The 17,593-nt window shown below is 36.1% G+C and overlaps 1 protein-coding gene across 21 annotated transcripts in view; it reads right to left on the reverse strand.

Moving 5' to 3' along the window:
* Nucleotides 1-17,593, reverse strand: part of EPB41 (erythrocyte membrane protein band 4.1) — a 198,345-nt gene that overhangs the window by 38,689 nt on the left and 142,063 nt on the right. For 3 of the 21 annotated variants that reach the window (XM_077775926.1, XM_077775921.1, XM_077775915.1), the window contains 5 exons: nt 11,966-12,171; nt 8,336-8,392; nt 7,071-7,133; nt 2,563-2,739; nt 756-791 (listed from right to left, as the gene is read on the reverse strand). In XM_077775926.1, the coding sequence (XP_077632052.1) occupies nt 756-791; nt 2,563-2,739; nt 7,071-7,133; nt 8,336-8,392; nt 11,966-12,171 (539 nt within the window). Of the gene's footprint in view, nt 1-135; nt 356-740; nt 792-2,562; nt 2,740-7,070; nt 7,134-8,131; nt 8,174-8,335; nt 8,393-11,965; nt 12,172-17,593 lie in introns of those variants that run through there. The other 18 variants (XM_077775920.1, XM_077775924.1, XM_077775922.1 and 15 more) reach the window with 16 other exon arrangements.

The following is a 17,593-nucleotide window of genomic DNA, read 5'->3' on the forward strand; positions in this document are numbered from 1 at the left end:
AAAAACAAAACCCCCCCCCCCAAATTCTCAACAACTGCAAACTCCCTCCCCCTCTTGCAGAATCACGATTAAAAATAACAGTGATAACAATCATCGTGAAGGTTTATACATCACATTAACCAAGTACTTTTGACACTTTTAAGGTTGTCTTTTCCAACTGTCCAATTGAGAAGTTTTCTCCCCCCACAATTTTTGTGCTCTGCCATCTACTCCAGCCAGATATTATCTATGAGAGAAAAAACTTGGCTCTAAGCTCTCTCAGTTGGGCCAGCCTTCTCTGGTCAGTTTGGAATTTCGACACAGGTTCTTTGCACACCCCTAAGTGATATGTATCAGGGAGAAAGTAGCTGGGGGACTGGTCAGCAAAAAAGAAAAAAGGAAAAGAAAGGATGCAAAATTATAATGATTTTTAAAAGAAAATAAAGAGGGAGAAGAAAGACAACATAAAAAGAATAGGGTACAATTAAATTCATTTTCTCTCCGAATACATATTTATATCTTCATGCAGCTTTTCAACCAGCCATGCGCCGAAATAAGCAAATTGAAAGCTGCAAAAGCTGCAGCCGTGGAAATGTTATGTGTTAGGTCAAAAGGCAGTGGGGGTGTGAATTTACTAGTAGAGCCAAAAGAAAAAAAAGATTACTCAGCAGCTGCTGTTCGGTTCTGGGGGGATTATCTGCTGAGTGCCATGACAAGAGCAAATTTGGATTAAGAAGCACAAGTCATAACAGCAGCTTTACCTCTGGCCCACCAACCTTTCTTTCCGAGGGAAGGACAGAGATTTTCTTCACCTGGTCATACACAAATTATATAAAATTCAGTAGCCTTGCAACGCAACAACAATGCTGCCAAAGACGGAAGAGGTATCCCCAGAGAACAGAAATATTGCCCTAATTATTAAAGAAAAAGTGAGATATGCCAGAAAGTGGAGTTATCCTGTATAAAAAGTTATCATAGCACAGTTCTTATTTATTCTGTTATTCACTGAGAGGAGTAATATACATAAGCATAGAGCTGAAGTGGCTCAAGTACTCTCCACTCATCTAACTTATAAAAAGTCCTTTCTTTAAGTCCACAGAATGATATACCCATTTCCAGTGAGCCCTGAGGTGATTTCTGGAGGGTTTCTATTAAGATATAAGATGTTTTCTGGAAATGGAGACTGATTCAAATTTATCAAACTTCATCCAAGAGACTATTAAGTTACTTTTTTGAAGTAATAGAGCATCTCTTATTACTTCCACAGAATCAAAAAGAAAACTTCTAGAAAATATGCAGTCATGGTTTACGGAGAGGGTTAACCAGGCATGACAGCAATAAGGCATTTCCCCTAGAGTCTACGTTTGTAGAAATCAGAGTCGCTGTCTCAGTTCAGGGTACATTATCTAGAGTTAGGATACAAAACGGATGTCCATTTATATCAGGGAATGGAGGCCGAGAGGACAGTAAGGACAACTGCTTCTTGTCACCCCCAGTAACCAGATACTCATAATCGGGAATTCTCCAGGCTTTCTTGGTGAATTGTTAGTCTATTTCAATCACATTTCGAAAAATATAAAAATTACCCTTCGTGAGACAGCTTTTATCATCTTCTCCAGGTCCAGAAACTAAACAAACTTGGATAGTTTACCATGAATTCTGAATATAAAAACAAGGTTTTTTTTTTGTTTTTTTTTTTTAAGGAATTAAGACATCACCACCTTTCTCAACTAGAATTGCTATCGCTTTTGGCAAAAAGCAAGCATACAATTTTAAAAATCATCATAACTCTCATTAAGTCATTGTGACTATTTATATAAACATTAACCTGAATAGGCTAAAGATTAAGTAGAGAGTTTTTGAATATATGCTTATGGTAACTTTAAAGACATTCCATTTCACAGATTTATTTAGTCAAGTGTAGGATTTCTAAGATAGGTAATGACAACAATAACCTAAAAAGAACAGCCTGTGAAAGGTATCTCTCACTTCTTCTACTTGTGATTATCTTACAAAACAACAGGTTAAAAGTTTGATGTGATTCATAAAGATAAAATAAATCGTCAACGGTTTATCTAAAATTCAAATACAATCACTGGTATGTGGTGTTCTGCATTCTCTAGCTTAGGGGCCTCCTTGGTTTATTATATAATTGTGGTCAACCATTCCAGACATTTCTAAGTTGTGCAAATGTTCAAATAAAGTTTTAAAAAAAAATGTTTATCCTGTTCCAGTTTTGACCTTACTAAATTTAGTAAACTCTCTGGTCCTTGGAGACATAGTTTGAACATAAAGTTCCACTGGCTTATGGTCAATTTGTAAACACACACTAGCCAGAAGTAGGGAGTTCTCAAGAGCCTGATCATCTAATGGTAGTTCTACATGGCTCTTCTAATTCGACTGGGTAGCTCAAAGGACTTAAAAAACAAGTGTTTGATTATGAATGCCTTAAAGCTGCAATGGACTGGTGAGGAACCAAAACTCAATTTCAGCTCTAAACTTACTTTCAGATACAGAACATGAATACACAAAAACATTGATTTCATTCACTCTCACAAGTGGTCACATGGACAAAGTACTCACTCCTTCTCCTGTGGGAAGCTGCCCATTGATGTTAAGTGTTCGGAACGGGGAGTGAGTGGATAAGCGTTTATCCCATTCACTAGGCCGTGGTTCTGGTACAGATTCCATAAAGTTCTTTTTCAGCTCACTGATGCTGGCATGATGTTTTTTTATCTCTTCTTGACTTTTGTCTAAATCCTATAGTTGAAAGGACAAAGATGCGAAACAATAAATACGCAAGAGAAAAGAACACATCAAGAGAAGCCCATCAGACTATGGGCACTGGTAGAAAACACACCACACACATCCAGGGCAGATGTTACTAATCCATAAATTGCATTCAAATTTTAAATATGCAACATGGTATACTGGCTTGCCTTTTTTTTTTTTTTCTTTTTAATGAGGTGCTTTTCTTGGAAGCAGTAAAGTATCATAACCCCACAGCTTTTAGCAGTTATGTAACCCATGGATCTCACTCCTTAATTTTACAACTTTTCTTTCCATTATGACACAGTGTTAGCTCTCCAACTCCTCATCCCAAGAAGGTAATCTCACAGCTCAATTAGCCTCAGCTTGATAGGAACTGATTAAGGCTCAGCTCAGGCAGGATGGAGACAGCAATATATAAGGAACAATCTGTTAAGAGAAGGACGTAATAAAAAATGCCAACTGCTACCATTGGCTGCTTTGCTTTTGTGAGTTGCAACCATATGACATCCCTCTATTTGTACCTGGAGATAGTATTGCTTCCCTTTTACTAGGTGGCTATTGCTGGTCTTCATAAACTAGAATAGCCCTTTCTTGTTGTAAGAATTTATTACTAGAGTTCCTGGCTCGATCCTTGAGAGCAAATTGTTACTGCCTCTGAAAAATCACTTGGGTATATAATGTAATGGCTTTTTTTCTTTACCAATACTATTCACGCAAACTAAAAGCCTTATGCCTTCCAGCTTCTGAGAGCTTTACTTCATCCCTTAGTATAATTCGAAGTAGGGACCTCCTTCCAGTAACTTTCAATGGATTGGAAGTGATTTAACAAGGATTCATCAAATACTTTATACATCTCCTTGACAATTTAAAATATCTGAACTGTTCCAACAGATTTGAATACTGGAAACTAGGTTCAAGCTCTTAAATGGGATATTCCAGAGACAAAAGATCAAAACTAAGGTTAATAAAGCTAGAAATAGCATTCAGGTTTATGTAACAGGAGGCATATAAAATTTTCCAAAGGTAGACTTAGCAAGAAAAAAAAATGGGAAATACAACTTGAAGACAAAAACTCAAATGTTTTTTGTCCAACATACTTCTCCAAAAAAAACCTCAGAAGATCTATGCTTGAGATCAAAATATGTGGGAGTCTGTCACTTGATGACTGCTAAAAATTCTGTGTTTATTATACATCACAGCAGCTCTGTATCCAAGAAAAGCATAATATTAAATGTATCTTTTAATATGCTGTGTGAATCTGGGGACTAGTCATTCCTTTATTGGGAAAAACCCCCCTGGAACTCATTTAAATAAAAATCTGTTTGAAAAATTTTTCTGGAGCAATGTATGTTTCATCTAAATAAAATTTTTTCAAAAGCAATGTCAAAGAGAAAATAGCATAGGAGAAAGAACTGGCGAGGCACACGACATAATTTTGATTCTGGAGATATTCACTCAGAAAATTCATTTAAGTCTATACTTCTCATTTTTGCAAGACTAAACCATCTATATTTGTTTTGAGATCAGAGAAAACTAATCCCAAAAGGGCAATCCTGTAGCTTCCCCATAAAAGTACCTCTTGCTTGTTGGGATAAAATGTGAGTATAGCCCATGAATATGGGCTTTACCATGGGGAAACAGTGGGCACTTTTGTTCTAGCTGAAAGCAAGAAAAGCATGTTTACCAGTTAAATTAAAGCATGAACAAGCTTGGTCAAAGACCCAGTAACGGGTTGAGCAACTGAGGCCCACGAGGCATGTAAGGCCCTGTGACCCAGCTCCTAACTGGAAATTAAATCTGCTTTGGTTGAAGAACAATTTAACACATTTGAGAGAGTTACAAGTATGAATGAGGCAATACAAAAATGAGCAAGAGATGCTGTGGTACAACTGTAACTCTCTAGGTTAGCCTCTTAATATGAGAGTGGGGATTTGTTGTTGTTCTTGCCTAGTTTTGGGTTGGCTTGGAACCTGAGAAAATAAATGTTTCAATAAAATCAGCAGCTTCTGAAGGAGCTTTCTCCATCCTTCTTAGCTGGCTCTGTTAGAAACCTGTGGGGGCACAGAGTAAAATTAAGATCTCAAAGGGACCTGTTCCAAATAGAATTTGTCATAGACACTTGCTACAGGTTCTCTCTGGGAGATGGAGGAGGAGGCGGTAGATCTAAAAATGAACTCGACCTTATTTGGCCAGAACAAAGCATTAGTGGGGGTGGGGTAGGAGTAGGGGGAGGAGAGATGCCCTAAAAAAAAAAAAAAAAAAAAAAAAAAACNGAGAATAACGGTCAGCCAAATCATTTGGGCTGTTTTTAGGCTAGAAGCTTTCTGATGCTTATCATCTTACAATTTTAGCAGCAGCCAAACCAAACCATTAAATATAAAATGTTCTCAAAAAGTAGTTAGTAGTTTTAATTTTCAAACACACACTTATTTAGAAATTCCCTCTTGTGGTTGTCAGTGAAATGCTGGGGGAAAAAACACACCACACACAGGGATTCTGTGAATCTCAGAAGCCATAACACACCTCGTTGAACAAATGACAAATATATGATTGGTACTGCAGGTTCCAGTCAAGAGGAAGCACTAAAGATGGACTCGTGAAGAAAAAGTAATGTTTGGGAGCGGGAAATGTTACCTTGTCAAGTACAAGGACATCAACTGACATCTGTAATTCTTCCTAGTCTCAGAAGCAGAACCGTTTAGGTCTGCTTCGTTTCAGTTATGGGCAAAAGCAATGAGATCTAGTTGCGAAATATCCTAGTGTCCAGACTTTAAAAGTCTCATGTTACGTGAGGTAAATGTATGTAAAGCATTTGGTATTGTGCCCATCACTGGTAAACGATTACTGAAGGCTGGCCATAATTTTTATTATTTATATTAAAGTACCTTATACATACATAGCTAGCACTCAAAAATACATGTTCTGACAAAAAATAAGACAAGGTTAAGTAACTATTAGAGGTCATTATATTAAACCAGAGATCTATCTAAAAAAGTCTCTTTAAATTTACAGTTTAATAATATTTACCAAATTCCAAATATGTTCATCTTTCAGGTCTCAGCTAATACATTTTCTCTTCAGAGAGAACTTCCCTGTCCATCGTATTCAGAGTAGATCTCCTTTCTTAGCACAGCATACAGTTTATTTCCTTCACAGCTTCTATAACAACTTGAAATTATCTCTATTTGTTTACTTGTTTATTGTTTCTCTCCTCCATACTTCACACATTGTTAAGCTTCCTGAAGGCAGGGACCAACTTCCTTTATCATCTTTCAATATATTTATATTTCCTTCAAATTTAAGTTAAATCCCCAATATCAGAGTTATACCCATTTCTTTTGGCTCTGTCTTGAGCAAAATTGTAAGATAATCAGGTCAACTATAAGAGTCTTTGTGATGTGTAAACTAATGTAGCCTCAGTTTTTTCTACACATTATAATTCCATGTTCCTCATTTTCCTCTGAGTTTCCCTGATCTTTTAAGTAGTTTTATAGTTCCCTTTCCAATGTGGAGCCCAAACTAGGTAATTTTACTAATATAAGTCTGGTAAAAATCTTATCGCTGTGGAATGTAATGAGAAAATGACCTTACCATTCCTATAGCAGACAGTATGTTGCTATCTCTGAGTGGAAAAAATATAGTTTAATAGAGATAGACCCAAAACTCAAATCCTAGCTTTACCAATTTATTAGCTTTGTGACCACAGGGAAATGAATTACTCTATGTCTTAATTTTCTTATCTTCAAAATTATAATCCTATGCCCATAGACCTGTTTTTGTAATTAAACTCTCTTGTATCATACTAACTATTTATTAAATATCAGATCCCCGCCTTCCTTTCTATATCTTTTTTTCCCCTGACTGCCCTGTCATTTTCTGGTATCCCCAATATTTTAAGTCCATTTTGAATTGTGATCAGTTCTCCTACTTTTCCACACTCTCTCAGAGTTCAGAAGATGAAAACATTTGTAAAAATTTGATGCTTGTGACATATGGGAGTTTATACTCTTGGAAAATTCAAGGAACTTTTAACAGTGATGTAGAATTTTCTATAAATGGGTAAAATAATGGAACCGCAAGAGGCAGAGGGAGTCCCAATCATATATTTTTTAGAGAAGTATGACAGATGGAAACTAAAAAGAGCCAGAAGGAGAGATGGTTGCATATCTTCATGTTTACCAACATGCAAAAGCACTTAAACCTAAAATTCTTTCATGCAATGGCATGCAAAACCAAACACAGCATAAAGTAAGGAAATCAGTGAAGAATGCAGAAGGCTACAGGCAACCAACTGAAATAAGCTTCAAGTTCATACAAACCTCCAACATTAAATTGCTATGTCTGATATAAATGTTTTCACCATCTAGTCTCTCTCTCTTTTTCTGTGAAAATGAAAGAGGGAAAAACAGAAAAGCATAAAAAATTAAAATGTTGTTCTTGCGGGAAAAAACTGCAAATTGGCAAACCAAAAAAATATTTAAAATTAAACGTCCACAGCACAGCATATGCCAACATGAAATGGTCACAAAACTACAAGGACACACACAGAACACATTAGCACTAGAAAATGGATGACCCTGTCCATGATTGATGGAAGAATATGGTGACGTCATTTAAATAGACAGTGCTCCTGGCTTCATTGGCCTCTTGCATAATAAGCTGTTGTATGTCCATTTTTGAAATTGAGCTGTTTGAGGGTTATCTTGAAATAGATGACTTTAAGGAGCTTTGAAATTCCATGGCACAGAAAAATGCTTTAAAACATTATTTACCTTTTTTTAGACATATTTCATACTCAGTAATACCACAAAATGTATTCTTCTAACACCTTTCATTACAGAGCTCTAAGGGCACTTTATACATGATTAGTCAATATTCCATTCTGTATGAACTGATACATCCCACTCTATAGTTGGGAAGAAGAGACACAGAGCAGCAAAACACATAGCTAATAACAATACCGGGAGGTGCTGCTATGATGATTTCCATAGTAAATATGCATCAAATATTGTCAATGACTCCAAATATGGTGCCACTGTGAAATATTTCTTATAAAGTTTAAAGGACAGGTTTGGTTTTGAGTAATTATTTTGGTCTTGAAATAATTATTTCATTGTGTTTACAAAGATATTTTCCCACTAGAAAGTTTATTTTAATGAAAAAATCCAACAAATAGTATAGGATAATAATTTCTTTGATATACATATGCAGGTGAGTATATGCAAATACATATACATACACAAATATAGATCTACTATTTGTAAGTAATTTCTGATTAAGAGAAAGCAATGAAAGGAACGGATCACTGTCTTTTTAATGCACTGTAGAAGGCAGCATGGGTGATGGTAATGTAGTTTTGTGAAAGTGAAAAACGTCTGACCTTCCTCATTCTTATCAGATCTTCAGTTTTTTCTGCCAGCTTCTGTTTTGCCATTATTTAAAAAAAAAGAAAAATGATGAAATATTGGTTCACTGAAGTTTGTTTGAACCTTTATTTTATAATATTTTTTTAGGAAAGGGAGTTGGGGGGGAGAAAAAATTGAGGAGGGAGGAGAAAAGGAACAAGCGGCCTACTGGCACAAACCTGTGTTTGGTCACCATTTGAGGTAGGTACTGTGACCTCGATGTGGGTTTTTTCCACCTACATTTAAGAAATAAAGTGGTAAAAACATTTTAGGTTAGTAGGTTTCTATGAATTGCATTATTTACAAATAAGCCGCATCTTTAAGCTGGTTGCAAAATAAGCTGATATGTAATCAACATGATGCAGAGTTATGGGGGTTTTACAGGGAAGGACATTACTCTCAACAGTAATCTGTTAGTTCAGCATCATATTTTCAAGGCTGAAGAAGTAATATGGACAGCTAAGGGGTCATAAAAGAAAATTAAGATAACTATTCTGTTGACGAAGGAAACATTTTTATACTTATTTATAAAAAAGTACTTCTACAAAGAATAATTTGGGCTTAAATAAGGCATGTGTTTTTGTTTTGCTTTTTTTTATGATTTAGAAGTATTTCAACATTTAAAAACAAATTTACAAACGAAGATATCAAGGTACTACATACATGACAGAAACAAAAAGAAAATCTTTACAGTTAAAGCACACATATAATAAACCACATGTGACACAAAGCAGGTAAATACAAAAAAAATTGTTAGTTGATCAATATATTTAAGGGGACAGTTTCACCCTTGAGTTTATTAGACAACAAAACATCAAAATAAACTCAATCCAAACTGTTACTGATGCATGCAATCACTTCCAAGGCTGATTTATAAATAAGCACATGGAGGGCTCAGCTGCAACACTCAGCGCTGTAATCTCCTCTCCAGGGAGCCGGAGCCCATGTGTTTGGTGGATGAACAAGATTCATCCTTAATAATAGGAAGAGAATAACTAAGTCCTCCTGCCTACCTTTGAAATACCTTTGGTAATAGTCATTTTATAGACCCCAAATGGAGTGAGCACAAATTTTAAAACCGCAGACAGACTACTAAGAGGAAGTATTCTAGAGTGCGCAATGCCTAAAGCAGTAGATATTTCAAAATTAGAAAACTTTCTATTAAGGATCAAATCAATCAGTTTGTATCATTAACTTCTTTACAGAACCTCACCAATCTGTGGTTTCGACACATTCTTTTGATCACATTTGGCAGCATTCCCTTGGAGTACGATGTCATTGTGCTATTTTCCCTAGGACAGAATGTAGACCACAGAACACCAAACTTTGTGCACTGTCAAACCATAAGCACATCCAGTTATAGTACTTTTAACTACCAGGACAAGTGACAATTTGGGTCATTTCTACTATAAATCTCATCATATTTGCTGTGTGGTCATTATCAAGTTATTATTTCACCTCTCTGAGTTTGTTTTTTATTGATAAAATGGAGATAATATCTCCATAGAGTTGTAAATGTTAGGCAAATGGTTAATTCAAAATTATTTTGTAAAGCTTAAATTACTTGTTTCAATGAATAATAATTTTTTGCTCTGGGTCCTTAGCAATCCAACAGCAAGAAATTGAGAACCTCTACTTCAGTCTAAGGGTAAAGGCCAAGTAGCAAGTTATGCCCCTTGGGAGAATATTAAATGAGATAAAAGTGTACACAGGGAGAGGTACTATTACAGCAATAGGTCTTGTCAAATAACTCAAGATGCCAAAAAGCTACCTCCATCTGGCACCAAATTCATGTTAGATAATGCAATTTATAGAGTTACAAGGTTATTTTATTACTAGTATTGCTTTGTATCATAACTATAGCTTCAGGTAAATTCCATAATTATTTTCTATTACTATGAATAAAATCAACTTAGAGTCAGTCACCCTTAATTCTGTCACTACTATTACAGTAATGGAAGTTTATTAGAGGTAGTTTTCAGTCTGATCTCTACACAAGCATCTCAAAACATATATGGATACAGAATTCATCGGCAAGAAAACCACCTAGTGGCACTTAAATGGGAAGCACATACCAGGAAGTGATGTTGCCACTCTGCCAAGGTCCCAAGAGCAAAGGAAACCTATTCTTGAAGATACAGGTGTCTAACTTACAGGCTAAAGAACAAGTAAGTTAGCAGAACACCAAAAGAATCTTAACCCCTCAAAAGGATTCCTTTGCCAACTCCAGTAATCCAACACTTCCCAGTTAGTATAACAAATGGAGGGATAGTAAAAAGTGCCAGATATCCTAACAGTAAAAACTGACGTAGTCTAGGGGCACCTGGGTGGCTCAGCTGGATAAGCATCTAATTCTCGGTTTCAGCTCAAGTCATGATCTAACAGTTCATGAGTTCAAGTCCCACATCAGGTCCTCTGACAGTGCGGAGCCTCCTTCAGATTCTCTCTCTCTTTCTCTCTCTCTCTCTCTGTTCCTCCTCCACTTCTGCATGCTCTCTCTCAAAATAAATAAATAAATAAACTTAAAAAAAAAAAAAAAACACCCTAAAGTAGTCTACTGTTAAAAAGGCACTGTTGATATTGATATGTCATATATATTTGGCTAGGTAAAAAAATGCAAATATCCACCATTCACTCAATTTTTTTCTCTCTCTGGACTCAAGTTAGTCTCAGAGGACAGTAAAATTGGCATGTCATGTTGAACAGTTGTTTTTTTTTTTTTTTCAAATATAGTCAAAACAGAGCCAGATTGTCCAATGCTCTACAGAGAAACTAGATATTGAACTGGCTCCAAAAGAACAGGATTAATCCATCTGCCAAGGTGAGAGCACTTACTAAGGTAAGTGCTTAAATTTCTTAATAGACATATAAAAACTACCTCTATTATTTCCTGTTGTCAACAGTGATACTTGTATCTGTGTCAATAAATCTGAACACTTCAACTCTATCACTGCTTAAATGTGTTTAAAAAGCTTATCAACACATAAAAGATCAGTCCATTTACTGTTACTCCTGGGAAATCTGCTAACTGGTGATTCTTAAACAAGATCAGTGACTGTGGGTACAATCAACTCAGAACTGTAAGCAACTCAGTGGCATAACCTCTCCTACATAAGATCTTCCCCTTTTTGTAAGCAATTTGATTTGAACAACCACGTAGATGTGCTTTAGGTAATACTAGGATATTCTCTGGGTATGTTGCACACTTATTCCTCTTAGGAAATCAAGTTATATTTTAATCCTATTAGCAGAGCCTGCTCTTTTTTTTTTTTTTTTTAAATTTACATATAATTTAGTTAGCATACAGAGCAATAATGATTTCAGGAGTAGATTCCAGTGATTCATCCCCTATGTATAACACCCAGTGTTCATCCCAACGAGTGTCCTCTCTAATGCCCCTTACCCATTTAGCCCACCCCCTCAAACCTTCTAGCAACCCTCAATTTGTTCTAGCAGTGCTTACTCTTAAAAAAGAATGTGGAGATTCTTGCTGGATGAGTAAAAATTATTTTTACAAGCAGGTGAACACAGTGCTGGTGTGCTTTCTAGATGCATCTTTTTTATTTTTAGATGTAAGTTAGGTGTAGGTAGGTCACCTGAAAACTTCTTGGATGACTTAGGCTTCGTGATGTAATTCTATGAAAATACTTTACAGGTTCATGGGGAAGACTTTCTTTCAGAAAGAATAAAGAAGAAATAACTTTGTTAGAAGTGTACAAGAATCGATGCTTTGAAAACCTTCCTGGTCAAGGAGCTAACTGGTCTGAGTCAGGAAGTGAACGAGCCAGGTATGTGGACTCAGGACATACCTTCCACACTTCTGTGGGCTCTGGGTCTGCTTGCTCTGGTGGCACTTCTTCTTTTTGCACTTCAAACTTCACTGTTTCCTTCTGTGCTTTAGAGACCGTGGTTTTCTTGACAGATGCATCTGGAACACTGCCTTCTGTGCCCTGACTCTGAGCAATGGCTGGTGCAGAGGTGGGCCGAGGACTTCGGTCGGAGTCAACAGCCGCTGCTATGTGAGAAAGGAGAAAGGAAAGACTAAGTGAAGGCAAGAGTCACTGTCTATTTCAGTCTAGTTCAAAGTCACTGGGCAAAATAATTGTGAATTGAGTGTGTCCACACACACAACACCAAGAAAAAAATGCTTGTTACCCTGTAATGATCTCCAGTGAAAGAAATCATTCCTCAGATGATACGTAGGAAAAACAGTAGAAACATAAGAATCATCTATCTTTCAATGGAGAAAACTCTGCGGCCTCTTTCAAGTCCTTGCTACTCATGGGTGTTCTAAACTATTCAATGTAAGAATGGCAGATGGCAGACCAAATCTAACAACACAGGGGAATGTGACAAAATATTTTGCTCACAGTTGTGTTAAACTATCATTATACATGTGTATTCACACCTCCTCTCAAAGAATTAATTCAACTCTGCCTGGCATCATAGAAACATAGCCCATGCTTTCACCATGTGTTATTTTGCCACTTGCATTTGGTTTTAATCCAATACTAATACTGCAGAGCCAAATGATTTATGTCTTCAGTATTCCTAGCCCTGGCAATCTGTACTGTCTGTGGAAAAGTAGGTATAAGTGTGGAAACTGGCAGTCAGAAACAGAGGCATAAAGTTTCATCATTTGTAAAATGTGGAAGATATTAACTCTATAGAATAGTTAGGGAAGCCATACTCAATGGATATAAAAATACTTTAAAAATGCTAAATATCAATAACTTTTAATGTCATATCTCTAAGTCCTTATATTTTTTTGTTATGGGTTGATAGCTCACCAGTATGTTGGGTAAAAATTAGTTATGCACACACTGATATGCAATGCAAGTGGAAGATAGCACACCTGGGAGCCCTGGAGAGAGGCAAATTCCTTTCCTTTTCTCAATAAAAAGGCTACATGGGCACCTGGGTGGCTCAAAGTGTCTGACTTTGGCTCAGGTCACCATCTCACAGCTCGTGAGTTCGAGTCCTGCATCGGGCTGTGCGCTGACAGCTCAGAGCCTGAAGCCCGCTTCAGATTCTGTGTGTGTCTCTCTCTCTGCCCCTCCCCCACTCATGCTCTGTCTCTCAAAAATAAACATTAAAAAAAAGGCTACAAAGTATGGATCGCAACTGAGAATCATGGTAGTGACCCTGGCTGTTGCTTTTTTAAAGCATCTTTATTGAGATATACTTCACATCCCACATAATTCATCCATTTAGTTGTATAATCCAATACTTTTTAATATATTTACACTATTGAGGGTAGTGATTACTTTTTAAGATGTTTTGGCTCTTCAGTTTTGCGAGTTCATTTGTTACCTATTATAAGATTTAGGTGCATGTATAGAGAACACTTAACTTTAAAAATTCAACTATTTCCCCTTTCTGAATGTCTAGACAAAGAAGAGCATTGTGATAATCTTATGGACCCATTAATTTCAATATTATATTGCTCTTGTCTAAAACCAACAAAAACTTAAGGACAGTTATATATTAGAGCAGTGAAAAGCAAAACTCAAAGCCATCATATTGAATAAGAGGAAAATTAAATTTTAGATCTAGCTCTGTTACTGACTAGCACAATTTCTGTCAGCAAGGTATAGACACCATAGGTATGCAGTGGGTCAGTGGTTTCATTATCAGAGGGCCCACATAAACCAGCTGCCGATCTTGAAAAACAATTTAAAAAAATACAGCTGGGGGCACCTGGGTGGCTCAGTTGCTTAAGTGTCAGACTCTTGATTTTGGCTCAGGTCATGATCTCGTGCCGCAGTTTGTGGGATCAAGCGCTGCGTAATCAATGTGGAGCCTGCTTGGGATTCTCTCTCTCCCCCTCTCTCTGCCTCTCCCCTGCTCATATGTTCACACACACTCTCTCTCTCTCTCTCTCTCTGTCTCTCAAAATAGATAAACATTAAAAAAAAAAAACAGTTTATGCTCAGGTCCACCACAGACAGATGAGGGATCCCAAAGTAAGGCTTGGGTACCTGTTTTTCTTTAAAGCTCTAAAGGCGATACCAGTGTACCCCCCAGCAAGAATCACTGCAACCATGACCCACCGAATGAATGAACTGCCTAGCTATATGATCCTAGCAAGTTAAAACCTTTTTTTGTGCCCAGCTTCCTCATGATTAAACCAAGAATTCCTAAATGCTTCTTGTTCATTAGGTTGTTGGCACTAATTAGGAATATATGGAAATGGTTTGAAAAGCAAAAAGTGCAACATCACTATAAGCTGAAAAGTCTTTGTCATCATTATTAGATATCCTTATGACTTACCACTCTAACGTATAAACTGGGATCTGAACCAGTTTTAGCTCTTCAGCTGGTGAAGCAGATGCTCTGAGCACCAGATATAACAGAAAAGCGAGTGTTTGTTCCTATCATTAAAGTGAGGCCCCTTATAAAACAATTCTTGTAAAAGTTTCCATCTCTAGCTTAGAGGTATATATATATATACACACACACACATACATCTATACATATACATACGGAGGCGTCTAACAGGGAAGATTTCTCTCTTGAGATTCCTAGAAGGATCTAGGAAAATGAAGGAAAACTAGTTTCCGTAGACCTGCTTCTAATTCTTGTACTGAGAAGACAGCACACAGAGGAAAAAAAAGACATTTGGTAACAAAACTAAGAAAAAATTGTCCTATTCAGCTTATATATAATTCAGAGGCTTAAAAGATAGTACCATAGGTAAAATATTCAGAACAGTGCCTGGAACATACTAAGCACTCAATGATTATTCATATTTTTATTCTCTTTCTTCTAAAAAAAAAAAACAGTTGTCATGGTGAAGAGTAAAAAACATGGGTCTGGGAGAACAGTCCTAGACTCTACTAATTTTGTTGCTATGTGACCTTAGGCAAGTCATTTAACTCTAAGGTTAGGTTGTAAGAAATAACAGCAATTGGTATCCTTTTCAAGAAATGAAAAACTACAGTTCAATAAAGTAGAAAGAAAATAATGAAGATTTTAACTGCCATAAATTAAATTAGAATATATACAGTATTAAAAAACTAAAAAAACCCCACAAAAGTTAGTTTTTTGAAGAGATTTATGAGACCAGCATAAACTTGATACTAAAGCCTGACATCATCACGAGAAAAGAAAATGGCAGGCCTCTCTCACTTATGAAAATAGTTACAAAAAAATCTAAAATAATATACTAAGAAAAACATTATAATCAAATTGCATTTACTCCAAGAACATAAAGTTGGTTTAACGACTGAAAGTTAATCAGTGTAATCTACCACATCATATAGAGGGGGAGAAAAATCATATTATTACAGCTGACCCTTGAACAACACAGGCATTAGGGATGCCAACTCCTCTGTGCAGCTGAAAATCTGTATATAACTTCTAATTCCCCCAAAACTTAATTACTATAGTCTACTGCTGACTGGAAGCCTTATTGATAACACAAACAGTTGATTAACACATATTTTGTATATTACATATATTATATATTGTATTCTTACAATAAAGTAAGCTAGAGAAAAGAATGTTATTAAGATAATCATAAGATCAAGAAAATACATTGTAGTCTATGCTGTATTTATCAAAAAAAATCTCCGTGTAAGTACAGTTCTTCCATGCAGTTTAAAATCAAGTTGTTCAAAGGTCAAATGTGTATCGATCAATGAATTAAAAGTCACCATACATTTATGATAAAAACTCTCAGGAAACTAGGAAAAAAAGAAAACTTCTTTATCGGATCACAGGTAGCTAATAAACCCTAGAACAAACATACCTAATAATGAAATATTGATGCTTTATCCCTGAGATAGGGAGTAAAGAACTCCCGTTAACTAGTAAGACAGACAACACAATAAAAATATGAGCAAAAGATTTGAATAGGCTCTCCAGAAACAATGTATGCAAATGACCTATAAACTATGAAAAGGTATTTAACGTCATTGGTTATAAGGATTTGAGTGAAGGTTTGAAAAAATAAACAACAACAAAAAAGTACTTTTCTCCCAAGTGGAAGAAATTAAAGAGAGGGACAGCAGTTGTAATAGGATATTCTAATGCACTTAAAACACCAAACAAAAAGTGAAGCATAAAATTCTGCTCACATTCAACTCAACAGGAAAAATTGATAATCTTATTTTCAACATTCATTTATTAAGCACTTATAGTGTAACAAGAATTGTGGTAATTATCAAGACCAGTCATCTTGATCATGTGAGATGCAGTTGTGCATCTTAAAAAAAATTTCTCAGGATATAAAGATACGAAGAAAGCATTATGTAATATATGAAGGTAAAAAGGGACTTACCAGAAAATGTACAGGATTCTATCCTAAGTTTGTACTTAGGATATAAGTTCTTTGGACAAATTACTTTTGTTTACTTTGGACAAATAATTTTTAGGCTTTAGGTTTCACTTCTATAAAATTAGGTGGCTGGAATAAAGTATTGCCAAAAATTGTTTCCAAGTCCCAAAACTCTGATACTAATGGCCAAGCCACCAAAGCTATCTTCCTTTAGAATTGTCTTACATGCTTTAGTTTTAGAATCTCAGCCATCACTACAGCATTTTGAAGACATGATTTTTGAGAGTTCCCCTCTAAAAACATAAAGTATAATTTAATAAGAACTAGCTAATGTTAGTCAATTGAGACATCAAGATTTTTTTAAATTTTTTTTAATGTTTTATTTATTTCTAGGAGAGAGAGAGAGAGAGACAGCGTGAGCAGGGGAGGGTCCGGGAAAGAGGGAGATACAGACTCTGAAACAGGCTCCAGGCTCTGAGCTGGCAGTCAGCACAGAGCCCAACGCGGGGCCCGAACCCACGAACCGAGATCATGACCTAAGCAAGCGAAAGTCGGACGCTTAACCGACTAAGCCACCCAGGCGCCCTGAGACATCAAGATTTTTTAAGGTCTTGAACTGTGAGGTCTCTATAGCTAGAAAAAAAATAGAGACAGGATATGATTTCTAAAAGTAACATAAATCTCTCTATAAGTAAAGCTTTCCAAATTGTTCAAGATACCAAAACTCATTAACACTTGAGTCTTAGGTTATTTTTGCTATTACAAAGAGAGGATACATCAGGCATAGTATCGAAACAATGAAGAATTTCTATTTAGTGGAAAAAGCCATGGGATATGGTATCAGACAAACATAGGTTTTTGTCCTACTTTGTAATTTACCATCTGTGAGATAGTGAATGAGTCATTTAAACTTTCCAACTTCAGTGTTTTCACTGAAAATTGGGGATAAAAACAATAAAAGTTAATAGCTCCACAAACTCAAGGTAAACTGGAGATATTTTACTGGACAAGGAAGGAGATGCCTGATGGTGTTATATAAATATGGCAGGCATAAGGATTGAGTGATCATATCTAAAACTTAACATGCCTAAAACAGAAGTCTTGATTTCCCATATCCCCAGCTGTGCTCCTCTCTTAGACTTTCCCATTGTACTAA

Source organism: Crocuta crocuta, unplaced genomic scaffold, assembly GCF_008692635.1.
Source record: "Crocuta crocuta isolate KB4526 unplaced genomic scaffold, BGI_CrCroc_1.0 scaffold127, whole genome shotgun sequence".
NCBI classification, from domain to species: domain Eukaryota; kingdom Metazoa; phylum Chordata; class Mammalia; order Carnivora; family Hyaenidae; genus Crocuta; species Crocuta crocuta.